General features: G+C 35.9%; 1 protein-coding gene across 1 annotated transcript; it reads right to left on the bottom strand.

Moving 5' to 3' along the window:
* Nucleotides 1-2,790: 2,790 nt before the first annotated feature.
* Nucleotides 2,791-14,028, bottom strand: LOTGIDRAFT_165875 (hypothetical protein; the record flags this gene model as incomplete). The annotated part of the gene is made up of 23 exons (XM_009062916.1): nt 2,791-2,910; nt 3,160-3,296; nt 3,543-3,668; nt 4,087-4,504; nt 4,916-5,109; nt 5,538-5,964; nt 6,307-6,494; nt 6,964-7,140; nt 7,256-7,320; nt 7,488-7,531; nt 7,766-7,894; nt 8,059-8,188; nt 8,381-8,536; nt 9,126-9,270; nt 9,607-9,644; nt 10,065-10,213; nt 10,540-10,623; nt 11,118-11,196; nt 11,380-11,479; nt 11,675-11,777; nt 12,496-12,710; nt 13,176-13,178; nt 13,905-14,028. 23 exons carry the CDS (start codon nt 14,026-14,028, stop codon nt 2,791-2,793), a joined length of 3,351 nt encoding a protein of 1,116 aa, XP_009061164.1.
* Between the last annotated feature and the right edge of the window lie 396 nt (nt 14,029-14,424).

Here is a 14,424-nt window from a genome sequence, read left to right on the forward strand (position 1 = left end):
ATTTTTTCAACTGCTATGCGAATGAATCAATGTGCTATTCAGTTATTAACTATACAATTTTATGTATAATATTATGCAGAACGTACTTGAATGTATTCAGCTAACTATTCATTAAAGGAACTTTCATAGATGTGCATCTAATTTATGATGCAAAATGGCACTTATAGCTCAACACTACATATTCCATGAATGATAAAAGCTTGATTGTTGATTCAAAATCAGTAAAGGACACCTTCTGTTAAGGACCCTGAAACTTAACTTCCCAGAAAGCTAAGCTAAAAATATTTCCATGTAGTGAGCATCATGTTTTTTATACAAATACTTGCATAAGAGTTTTCAACTAGTTGAAAAAAAAAAACTAGACGACGACTGGTGATTAACGATTTCGACCAATTGTGACGACTTCTGGGCCTACTGCCGTCTTTTTTTTTTCGAATGACTAATAAAAGAGTAAACGAAAAGAAATGGAAATCTCTAAAGTAATACATGTATTTGACACGACAGGTGGTAATAACAGCTCAATGATTATGGTAATATCAACCAGAATGAGAACAGATTGACTGTATACAATATTTGATCTCTCGGGGATAGTCAATTACATATTTATAGTGATTAGTTATTGTCTGGTGATCAAATAGCTTCATCATATACACAATCATTTATGGCTGTTTTCTTTTCTATTTAAACGACAGTTCAAAGAAAAGACATTGAATCCTGTAAAATGACATACGGGTCTTTAGAAAATTGTAATCCTTACTGTGACGGTTAGCTTCGGTAGCAATACCAACCAGTGGCGACGCCTGCTTTCCGAGACTTGGGGTATAAATAGGGTCAGAGGGACTTAACACAACCCAGGGCCGAGTTTCACCGCCATGTCATTCCACCCGACCAGATCTAACGAATTATCAACAACAAAACCAAGAACACAGTATCATCCAATTTGGACCAATCCAACTACCAACTACTACGACTACCAACACTACCTAGTTTGCGATATCAGCATCCGCTGGAAGCGAACGTTAACTTGTCATCTACCAACCAACCAACCTTAATGGACATCTGCAGATGTTGAATTCAAAATGGAAGCGTATAGACAAGAGCATTCAACTGAGCATCTGAAAGGTTCTCCAAGAGACATATTTGGAAAATATAATTGATTTGGTGCCTTCTGACACATATTTGGGGGCAAAAACGTATGAAAATCATATTTCTAAATTTGTTGGAAATGAAGTGGGGGAGGGGGGGAGGGGGGTACATATATCTCTGTACCCTCACTGGGTCCAACAGATATCATCTGAGACCGGGTGTTTGCAAAGATCAAAACCGTTTGTTAAAGAATAAGAAAATGAATAAGATTTTACAACTCATTTCAAGACCCAATGTTCAACTAAAATGACACAACGCTTGGATTGTGAAGAAAGGTGGGGATTTTCATATCCAAATGTCGATGTTTTAGCTACCGATGTCAATCTGAAAATAACAAGTGACTCATTAGATAAATAAGTTTCTATAAACTCATCATACTTGAGAATAGATCTGCAAAGCCTACCTGCTGAGTTGTGAATCAGATACAAATGACGATTCAGCACGTTTTTGAGAAGGGAGCATTGATATTGACGTCGTCACGTTTACTGATTAAGGGAACTATTGTTTATTTTCAGTAAAATATCAAGAAATGAAGCCTTGCGATTTTTTATTTCAAGTTCCTTGTAGTATTTTTGCATTCTATCACATGCAGAGAATGACCTTAAGTCACCTTAAGACCGAAGTCAGTGTGGCAATGGCCCGAACTTAAAGGCTTGTCTTTAAACCGACTTTCGTTTATGACTGTCTGTAAAATTGTGATTTACAATTAATAATGGCCTCCAGAGTCTATAAGACGATAGTTTCTATGCCCTGATAATTAAGTCTTTATTTAATTTCCCTGGGGACGAGTTAGAAACAGGACATACTAAATAATTCATAATTTTATCAAATCAAAATAATAGACAGATTCTTTAACTTGTAAACAGTATTATCAAAAAAGCAATAATATACTTTGTTGTAAACTGCGATTGGTTTATCTTATTGATGAATCACATATCAAATGGACTAAAAAAAATTTCAAAGTTCAGAGTTCATTTAACATCTTCATGGCGATAATTTATCGCCTACACCAACATTTATAGCATTTCCTCTGAATTTGCCCTTCCCGCTACTTCCTATATCTGAACCTGTATCTGTGCTGTTTATAATGATATATTGTTGTTTGAGGCAAAACAACTGTGAGATGTCATAACATCGTAAAAGTATAGAAGTCAGCATATCCGCTTCCTGTTATTTCATCATTTCTGTGAGGTAATGTACCTTATTTCTTTAGCCCTTAGACTTTGATTAGAAAATTCCGTACACCAATAAAAACCCCTCCAGCTCTGTTTAGTATTTACTTCTTAGTGCACAAAAGACAAGCACTTGTTGGTCCGAAAATTACGACAAATCAAGAAAAAAAGAAATGAATATTATATCAATGCAGTTTTGTGCTCAACAGTTACAAAATAAACAAAGTGATAGACAGTACATCAGTTTTCAGTCGCGCTTCAAAACTACAAAATATAATAGAATGCAAAAAGATAACAATAACAATACAGTTTCATGGCGAACTCAAAATATGTAAAATAACAACAAAACAAAGAAATATTGAACATGAGATCGCTGGCAAAAATATCATTTTCGTCACAGGAAGAAACTTAAATGGCAACTTCAAAACGTGATCCTGTTCTCGGAATGTAAAATATCGCTTTTATTCCAATTTTAAGTGTTTTGTTGAACTTTTGATCTGTTTAATTTTCTACACAACACTAGTAACACCATAACCATGAACACCACAACTATTACTATAATGATTGTCCATATTTCCCAGTTCTCGATAACCTGGAATATAAAGAATAAAACCCTTAAAAAACAATTATTGTCGCGCTGATAATGGTTCTAGACAAGTATTGTGTTAATAGTCTAAAATGGTTGAAAATTAATAATTATATACTACACACAATACATGTCTGACGTCTATTGTGACAATGTCTTTTTTTTCTAGTCAAAAGACAATTTTTTTCCCTTTGTTCATGTAATTCATATCCGTAGGGCAGAAATAATTTAGCTTGACTGAACGTCTTTTCATACCGGGGGTGATTGAGGTGTTGGTTGTTCCCCTGTCGATTGGGTTGTTTCCTGCTCTGTTGGTTGTTCTCTTGTTGCGGTTGATGATTTCTCTAATGAGATGGTTGATGACGATTCAGTATAAACAGCTGTAGTAGTGTCTGAAACATAAAACTAAGTTTGAGATCAGCTTACATAGTAAACCAAAACATGTTAAGCAAGTTGATAATAATGTAAAACAAGTTAAACCATTTTGTTGCTTTCTGGGTATTCTGGTGTCCAATGCTCTGTGGTAAAATAATGAACACGTTTTTCTGTTAGACAGTTTAAGACATTTTCAAAACTTTTATTGAGGCAAATGGAGTAGCTTCTTCACATGTGACTGGTAGAAATGGAAAGATATTTACCTTCTACAACAACTGTCACGGTTAAAATGGCCGAAGTAGACAGTTGTCCATCCGTTACTCTGAAACTCAACTGGTAATTTTGAGTTGCTGTTAGACCTTGACGTCCTTTAAACCTTACAGTATTACCTGGAAAGGAAAGGTATTTTAAGACCGAAAACAATGCGATAAAGTGTGAAATGAACAAATCGAAAAAGTTTGTTGTTAAAAAAGTTCTCCTTGCAAATAATACTAGGTATTCAGCTTGTTTAACTTGTTGATTAAATCTCCACAATCTGAAGGATCCATGCATCGAAACTTGTACTGATAATTAATCAACTGTAATTAGAACAAGCATGTCCCAGAACAACATTTATATTCATACGTGAATAGGATTGGGGAACAGGAATAGGCCTTCTCACTAGGGGTTTCAGACGAAAAAATTCAATAAACGACAATAATAAATTAAGATTCCTTGCATTCTCATAGCTTGCCAGCATGCATGTCCATTTCTAGCACATAAATTGCAACCAACAATATGATATACCAATTGATTGAACTCACGTACCATTTTCATCGAAAGTAAAATATGCTGAGGAACCTAGAGAGATAGTCAAAGTATCTTCTGAATCTTTGTCAGTTACAGAAACCGTGAAAAATACTCCACTGTTAAAGTCAACATCGATGGTACGAGATGCTGGTAGGTTGGTGAATACAGGACTTTGGTTTTTGTTTAAAATATTTAAACGTATTTTAATGGTGTCTTTTAAACCGCCTTTATCGGTTACTCTTATTGTCAGTTCGACTATATTTGGTAATCGTTCTGGATCGGTGTCATAATCTACAGCATATGATATTTTCCCACTTGATTGGTCAATTTTGAAATAATTTGAATTTTGAGATGGTATGATTGTAAAGGTGAAAGTATCACTGGAGTCCTGATCAGTAACATATGGGAGGAGGGTGGAAACCAAGACAGCGTTTTTCTGAAAGAGAAGAGATTTGATATTTCAACAATATTTATTCTGAGCTTTCTAGGGTTACGGGAACCCTAAGGACAACCGGTTCATTTCCCTATAAGGACAGAGGACCACACAAAGGGAGAGCTTAAAACATAACGAGCTTTCTGCTCTTCACCAAAAATATGTTACATTAACGCAGCGTAATATAGGGCGTGCTTAAAATGCCGTTAGATTAGTCGTCGTTTCATTAAATCATTAGGTGGGAGGCTGAAATATCAAAGAGGACTCAATGGTAAAATTTTCTTTTGTAAAATAAGAAGAAATTTGAAAGTTGGAAAGCCATTCTCAGTTCTGGGTGGCCTCCTTGCTGAAACGCCATTGTAATAAAAATAATAGTAGGCCTAGATCAAGAAAAAATAAATGAGGTAAATTTACCAGTCCTTCTTGAACATTAAAGGTAATACGGGATTCGTTGAATGATGGAGGTTCATTGACGTTGGTGATCAACAGGGTCAGGTTTGCAGGCTTGGACAAAACCTCTCCATCAGATGCAGCGATAGTTAGGTAAATCGTTTGGGGTAGACTTTCAAAATCAATTATTGCACCTGTTTTTACCCTGACTTCGCCAGCTATATGAGAAAGATATGTATTAAATTTTAGCTCTTCTACGTTTTTTTTAAGTTTTAAAGGTTCGAAGGGAGGACAAAAGAAGCGCATCCGGACGAAGAACAGTTTACTACAGACTTCAGTAATGAGGTAATGATCGAAATGCATAACGTAGGTTTGTAGAGTCTTCATTTAAAGCAAGTATATCAATTGTTTCGATGTTGAATCTTTATTAACTTTATTAACCACTGGAGCAAATTCCGTTGAGGGACAGTCATGCCCGCCCATACGGCACAAATGGTTGCATTCAATTACTGAACACCTTTTTCTTGACAAATTCATGATTATCATAAAGTAGTGAAGTTATTGGCAAAATCAGTACATTAAAACTAGTAGTATGAATAATAAAATTGTCAACCTAAATGTAATCAAACAATGTGAAATATCTTACCAGAAGAGACAATAAATAGGTTTTGGTTAACAGGAACGAATGATTGAAGAGAGAAAGTGATAGTGTCACCGTCTGGATCTTGCGCAGTAACTTGTAAAATAGACGTCCCCCCTGCTGTGTTTTCTGGTACAGATTTAGTAATCGGCAGGTTTTGAAAAACTGGTGGTTGATTTATGTTTAGAATAGTCAAAAATATATCGACGGAAGCTGTTAATCCACTTTCGTCTTTAACTTCAACTGACAATTTGACATTGTTCGGCAACCGCATTGGACCGTAGTCGTAATCCTTTGCGTAGGTGATCCGTCCTGATGAAGAATTAATTGTAAAGTAGTCTGAATTGGTGGTAGCCAAGAGTTTGAAATTGAACTGCGTTGAATCCGGATCCGTCACCCTATTAAGTAACGTGGACACAACGATGAATCCAGCCTAAAAATGAAATAATTTGTTATTTTCTTTTACCTTCACCTCATCTGTAAGGAAATTTTAAATGAAAGACGTATCCATTTCACTATCCAGTTCACCTGCTGAGATATTTTGTTTGCTGAGTTCGATATGTGTACTGCATAATATATTTGTATAAAATTACTTGCACCATTTTTATTTGTAGTTGCCCTCAGGAATGTAAATCAACCAAACAAAGAACGAGAACATTGCCAAAAATATCTGCATGTGAGTATTGAGGGCGTTAATATCCTCACCATTATTCATCTACGTTGGAGGTATACCACATAACTACATCAGTTTGGATATCAAGTATACTATACTTACTTCGCCTTCAGAGACAGTGAGATTGTAAGACGCCTCTGTGAAGGCAGGAGGCTTGCTGGGGATGATCAGAAAATCAACATTGACTGGCAGGGACAGCAGTAATCCGTCATCCACAGACATGATCAAACTAAAATTGTTCAATTGAAGGTCGGCTAAATTGGATCCTTGGCGAACTGAAAACCGTTTTGCTGAAAGATGAGAACTAAAATCATTCTATATCCTGCTAGTATAGCTTTTCCATCGCTGACATGTAAATACACACACATGGAATAGAATAACTAGTTATCAAATTAGAACATAGGGATATAGGTAGACATTTGATTCGAAACAGATTTGGCGCTTTAAGACATTGGCGATTGATCCCAAATTGGAAATCCATGGTTTGAGTTCGGCAGAGGTCGACATTTCAACCCGACCAGATGAAAATGAGTTTCATTACAGTTCAGTTTATTTTTACTTTGAATAAATAAACCAGGTACTATAATGCAAAACGAAACCCGAAATCCAAAACAACATTTTGGCAAGACATTGGTAGCAGCTAATAAATGTTTCACATGAGGAAGTATATCAATCATAAGTGAGTAAGTAGCTATCTTAAGAGCAGCAGAGCTGCCAGAACAGAGGGCAATCAACCAATGTATGTGAATATGGACTCACTGATGGAATCGAAGCTGAGATACGAGGATACTAGCTGTGGATCATAGGTTATATGAAGAGTAAGCGTGTCACCATCAGCGTCGAATGTCTGTGCTGTAAAAATAACGCCCTGTACATTTGATAGCACCTCTACGGCTGACGTTGGTACGTTCACGAAAATCGGTGCGGAATTGTTAGCTGAAAATAAAATGATATTCTATTATCGGTCCATGTGACTTACCTCGAACCCTGACCAATATTCAGATATTTGTAAACATCGTTGTAGTAGTTCCACATTACGCTAACCACCCACCATCCACTTCCCCCTCATCCCAATATATCACACTATTAACAGCATGATATACATATCCAATGATACTTAAAAACGTATATGAAGGTTAATTAAACTCACAATTGATGCACAGGCCTTTGTAACACCACTGAAATGGAGATAATAACTTATCTAGTGTCCGAATGGAAATCCGAATTCAAGATTTTTTTTATGATAATGAAAACATCTCAATCGTTATTAGTAACATTCTCACCTGCATTCATTACAGTCATTAGTAATAACACAAGGTTCTGATATCTTAAAAAGTGGATATTTAAACGTAACACTGTAGTTGTCTCATCCATCCTTCTAACTAACATTACAGGTGAATTTCACTCAGAATTTTTTTTCAGATGGTGTTTAGTTGCAGTAATGGAATTAGTCGTTTGAATATTTGAAAAGGGGGAGGGAGGCGATCCATTTTTCCAAGCGAGGAGGGGGGTATTATCTACAGGCCTGGATTGATTGAAGCAATAATTGTCACATACAGACCTTATTTGTGTCGCACGTTGTATATTCCATCAACATGACTGAAGAGCATGAAAACCTTCCGTCCGGGAGAGTTAGTGATCGACAGTAGCCTAAATAACATATTTTGTCTTTGTCATTCACATAAAAGGCCTGGAAAATAAATTTAATTTTCATTATTGGTTTCATTTTGAAATCTTCTGGAGAACTTTGCAAATATAACACTATTGGGTTAGGTTTCGAAATATCATGCAAAAAAAAACTTATTCATAATGTCTGTATTTTAAAATGAACTCTATCCAAAATTATGTACTTACTTCGCAAAATATGGAATCTTCATCTTTTAGTATTTTACATTGAGTGTCCTTAGTATAGTATTGGCCAGATTTTTGAGTCGCTGTGAAATTCTCACCATAACGATTATCGTTTACACAATCAACATCGTCCCTGGAATACAATCGTTTCTCAAGATGTAAAACTGAATTCAAACAGCTTTTTAGACTCTCAAAAAAGGATATCAACAAGCAAGTCGGATGCATTCTATATGCTCAGTTACCATCCACGAACACATTTCATTCATATACCGATATTCGTTTATTAGATCTACAATGTTTAGTGCACGGTATCTTTTTCACCTACCTTTCAACAAAAGTTTTCATATCACGAACAGAACATGTTGAAAATTGCCAAATATGCCTGGCATTTGTTATATTTCTAGCAGGACCACTTGATGTTGCCATGATGTACCGATTTGTATCATTGCATCCCACACCGGAGTCATGAAGGGCGCCCAGTCTATAGAATCAAATTAACAAAGCTTTTATGAAAATAAACATGAAACAGAGATTATGATATTTAGATTTTTGTCTTTCAAAACAAATCACAATGTAATCTAGTCTGAAACATCTATTCCAGGCTCTGATGGATATTTTGACAGTTATACACCAGTCAGGCATCTGTCTAGCTATCAGAGACTAGAATAGAGACAGGTGTTTCGGTCTAAATGTAACAACCGGGCTATACCTCTCATAATAATCTAACGATCCACCATTATATCACTTGAGATAATGATAACACATGATGACAGAAAGCAATTCATTGGACTGGTGATGACGACAATAGAGTTTATTTCAGTAACATCAAAGTGTCAGTCAACACAACAAGACCATAGTAAGCATAGAATCTAGTATGCAAAAGTAGATGAACGCCAAAAAGTATATTGTCTTCTAACAATCAGATGTCATATTGATAAACATTGCGATTAGGTCGAGATTAATGAAAGAACTGGAACACAGATCTGCGACTATGGTCGTTGACTTCATCCACATGCAGAGATGCGATTTCAGATGTCCCCTGCTTTAAGATTTATTCAACAGCAACTTACGCATGACCCAATTCGTGTGCAGCTATCAATGTTGTCAGGGCTATATGGTTGGCTTCCACTATAGAGGTACTTCCCTTCAGTCTTACAGTGCTGTCGGGGAAAACATATGCATCTGCTCTGCAGACAGTTGATGTAAAGGCTCTTCCTGTATAATAAAAATAATAACGTCTAATTAAATGTCGGCATTCTTTTTGCTTTTGTGAATTCTGTGGCATCGTGATTCTTGTGATTATTAATAAGATGGGACAATAAATCGAGGCCTCGTGTGCTACAGGCTGTGAACGTTATAATCCCCTGGACAGATCGAAAAAGCGTAGGCTTAGTCGCTGTCCTGGGAAAATTTCCCTAATTGATCATGGCGTTGCTCTTCATTATCCTATAAGGTGCTTAAAAGTAGGACGTCAAACTTTTTTTATCCATATTAGTTTGTTGAACCATGTTTCATTTTAACGACCGGTTACCCTGTAGGACTAAGACTTACCTAAACTACTATCTATTCCATTCTTTTGAAGATTGTATCTGAAAAAATACAAACCATAAGAATATGCCGTGTTCTTTATATTACCATTATATCTTATTTGAAATGAATCATCAGCTTCAAAATAGCAAATTAATAGGCTACACAAAGTATTCCTAACGTACTTTTAGTCAAAAAAAATTATTAATTAATTCGCGTATACTTTCTGTCGAATGTTGCACATATTAAAACACACTACATGTTCTACAGAGTAAGGCGTATCCAATGGTATTTCAACTTTAATTTTTTGATTCTTCAAAAGGTCCATGACTTGCCATGAGATTAGACAAAATATAGAGCTACGAAAAATATACGAACCAACTATTCTGAACGAAGTCAGAAAAATTTGGCCCTACCCATTTCTCGAGCGTGATAAAGAGACGGGATATCGACGAATACGTCGAACGCTGCTATTGACGTACCCAGTAAAGAACATGTAGTGATCACTGGGCGGAAGCACTATTCCAGACGGAGGGGATTCTAACCAAAATTGAGTTGCATTTAGTGCATCACCAACATCCAGATCACCATCTGTTTGAAAAGGTTCAGTGTACGAAGAATCTTGTCTATTCTGAAAAAAGGAACATAAATTATTGCAAGAGAGGGTTTGATACCATCTTGATTTTACGCTCAGTAGCTAGCAAGAATATGTTGCCTCCCCCCTCCCCCCCCCCCCCCTGAAATATTTATATGACTTAAAATACTTGTTAGTCGCTACAGTTGAGCCCCTTTCAAAAATGTTTGCACCCTGAAACCCTGGGCTAGCTACGGGCCTGATTGTATTGCTATCTACTACAGTCTTTGGAATTGTGGCTATGCTAATTTAAGCACGAACATTGACGCTTTGGACAGTTTGATAGTTCCCGTGCTTGCAATACTGTAATATGTGTAACTTACCTCTATTATGATAAGAGCAGAAAAAACAATATTAAATGCAATGGTTCCTTCAATTTCATTTATATGTTGAAATCGTACTTTTATCTACAGAATAATAAATACAGCTTTTTCAATCATTAGGTAATGACGTTTGATGGTTTTAAAATCAAAGACATAAATTGGGGCGTTAAGTTCAAAATGTGCTGCATATGCTGAGTTACCAGTTTGGTTCTATTATCCATTTCTTGCTGTTCTTTCTCTGTTTTCCTCGCTTGTTTTCAATGTAATAATTGTTTTCAGGGGATTCATACAGAATCAGTTGATACCAGGATTCTGAATGTTACTTCTTCTGGTGATTGATGCTTCTGCATCTGATGAAGAATCCTTCTGGTGATCAGGATGATGACAACGGCAATGATGATGATGATGATGATGATGGCATGTCAACCTACCGTCTCTGCTAATATTGCATACTAATATCTCATTTCAGTCTCATTGTTGCTGTTGTGTCGGTGATGATGATGATGATGATGATTATGATTATGATGATCTGATGCTGATGATACAAGATGGAAAAACCATGATGATGATGACCCTACCGTTTCTGCTACAAAGGCGTAGTAGTTTCTCATATCAGCTTCAGCTTTTGTCGAATCATTTTTGTTCCTTTCCAAGAACCTGAAAGTCAAAGTTCTTCAAGTTAAGATCACTGGGCAGTGATTTGGATTATCGCGGTACCACCTAAAGCTCAAGGTAAACAAATTTCTGACACATAGGTTATTCAGCCTTTGCCCACTCTAAACTCTAAGTATAGTAGGATAAAGAGGAAAAACTGCATTGCTAGTGATAAAGAGTAATTACTTAAAGAAGGTTTGGTAATCAGCGATGAGGCAAACTTCTATAGTGTATGTTCTAAGCGATCTTTTGTATCTGTGATGCCTACTATGTTCCTCTTGCATATCTGAAATGGGAATTTATACAATGAAAAAAGTCAAAGCTAATTATAAACGTAAAAAAATTGAACTCAATGAGCAGCAATGAACATCACAGTCTTTTAAGGTGTCACCAGTAAACTCAATTTACTCAATTCAATGCAAGTAAAGAAGTACTTTCCCTATAATTTATAAATCATCTGGTTTATACGACCACTTGTTACCTTGATATGTTTGTCCCAAAGTCTCTTGTCGTATGATCTCATGGACTCCATCTGTGGTAGGTTCTATGTGAATCAACCGTAAACCAATTTGCATGTGACCCTTCTGTAAAGACAAAAGAGATGTCATGTATAATGGTGCTTTTTTCAAGAAGCCTGTTGGATTGGTGAAAGTGAAAGATATACTTGAATGCTAGAAACGTTCCGTTCCATTCGATCCGTCTGCTTCGATAGAAAATGCATCTGTGATTTGATTAAGAACCTTGATGCAGTATAATACTCACCAAAGTGTATTTTGCGGACGAAGCTGGAACTCTTCTGACCAACAATACGGATTTGGTACTGTAGTCAACATAGCTGGATTCATCCTGAACGATACGGATTTAGGTAGATAAGATAAGAAATAAGTCACACCTGGTACCAGTCCAGAACACGATGAACTTGTGAACGCGATAAAACCTACAGTTTTGATTCAATTTGAATGAAACATTGTAGGCCTATATCTACGTATTTTGGCGAGATTACGAATGAACTAGATTAACACGTATTTCGATGAATGGTCTCTGAGTAATTAACCTTGAATTAGCCAAAATGTGTCAATTTTGGGTCGTACACCTAACATTGCATTATATTCAAGTATTCAAGTATTGTTGAATTAAATGTCTGTTGATAAACAACACATTGGTATTACGAAATCCGCAATTGTTAACTTCAAGTTTGATTGGAGTTGTTGTAATAGGGAATACCACTCTTCATTTGATGTTGACGGCCGATTAAATTCTCCAACCGTATACCGAAGCGTCCATCAAGAATACGTATCTTACCTCTGCAGTATGTTTTAAAGGGTAGTTTCCCCCTTTCCTACAGGCTATTGTTTTTAGAGGGGCTATCTTCGTCAAACGTAGCACAGCAGCTTCATGGTCTCGTCGTATGCGGAACACCAGATTATTAGGCATTATTTCATTCCTATTCCAAGATGATTGTCTTGCCTCGACACCATCTTCTAAGAGAAGTTCCAGTGTAACGTGTGGGGATAAATCTGAAACAATTATTCGGTATAAAAGGTACTGAAAAAGATCCCATAGCTGTGGCGAGTCTATAGGTGCGTGAAGGGAATCACAGACGTCTGGTTGAAAATTGGAATGGTGCAAATTGATGCTATCAGTGTCCCAGATACACATACCCAATTTAGAAAACATCTTTACAATTCCTTTAAGGGTAGTTCACAGTCATTTCTCTCCTATGAAAAGTGATGCATTCCTTAAAAGGGAACTCACAGATATTTCTGTCCTACGAAAAGTGATGCAAAAAAAATAAATAAAAGTGGGGAAGGCAACGCTGGGCCTTTCTCGCTTCTGGTATATCATTTAAGTCAAATGATAGTGAAACACATACCCGGATCTTATGAATTAAGATTTAAATTTTGATTATTTTATTAATCGCCAGAAAGATTAGAAATTTTATTTTATTTGTCAAATTTAACTTTTGATAACTCCACACTTACCTGCTAAAACAATCAAAAAAGGGGAAAAAAGAATAATGAATCTCGCTATCGGAAGCATCCAATCCATTACCATAAAGCATATAGGATTTACGTTCCTGGACAATTGTCTGTGGATTTACAAATACAAATCCGATAAGACTATCATACGTCTCCAGTATGAGAAAATCACACAAAGCGCTTACACATAAAAACACATCCTGTAATCCTCAAGGAACATTTTTTACGAATATTCCATAACAGGGCATGGCTCTAAAAAAGTCATTTTTTTACATGAAATGAAAGTATATTGACCCTGCGAAAGATTTGGGGAGTGTCGACTTTTTAATGCAATGCGTCAATAACATAGATAAAAGGTGTTGATATGCTTTAGTATAAAGGACACAGTTTTGTTACACAGTGAAAAGCTTATATATTCTTTATTACCAACAGATAATAATGCATTACAAAAGAATTTTTAAAAAAACAAATAACTATTAAATTTACACAATACAGATATACGAATAATAAAAACATACAAATGACATGTAGCAAAGGCAAAAGAGTTCGTACCAAAACTAGCATTTAAACAATAGTGCATGTGTATTGTTGATCATTTATACTGATTTGTGGTCGTAGAATTAGTCCCTCATGCCAAACCGCTTCTAAGGCTTTTGAAATGTCACGAAATGACAAGTGTTAGATGTCTGACCTCTTGTTAAAAGATAAAGTAAACCTTAATAAGAAACTTACAGCAGTTTAACTGTTGGTGAATCCAACCACTCCATCGGATACGGCCCAGCGAAAGTTCCAAGTTTAGCAAGAGAGTAAAATACGAAGAACTGATGAGAATAGTTGAAAATCCAGTTGCATGCATATTCTGCTAGTATGGTCACATTAATATGATCAGAAAGTAATCGGTCACCGTAATATGGTCACAAGGTAATTTATCACAATAAAGGGATTGTATGGGTATATTTTTATGTATTGATATCATCAATTTACACCATTCAATTTTTTCAGTCAGACCTCTGTGACTCTTGCAATATCACTAAAAGAAAACGTTTTATGACGTCACTATCGTAAAAGCTGCTTATTGATATAATACAGTCATGTATTATGAACCTTTGTGTTGTTGACGTAATAAAACGCATAGTTAAATTATTATAGTGGAATTACAATAACAACACAATGTTTAATGGAAAACTAGAATGGTGCAAATCGATGCCTTCAATGTCTCTTATACACCTTAATTCTTCAGAAAACCTCTTCA

Source organism: Lottia gigantea (genome assembly GCF_000327385.1).
Source record: "Lottia gigantea unplaced genomic scaffold LOTGIsca_54, whole genome shotgun sequence".
Lineage (NCBI taxonomy): Eukaryota > Metazoa > Mollusca > Gastropoda > Lottiidae > Lottia > Lottia gigantea.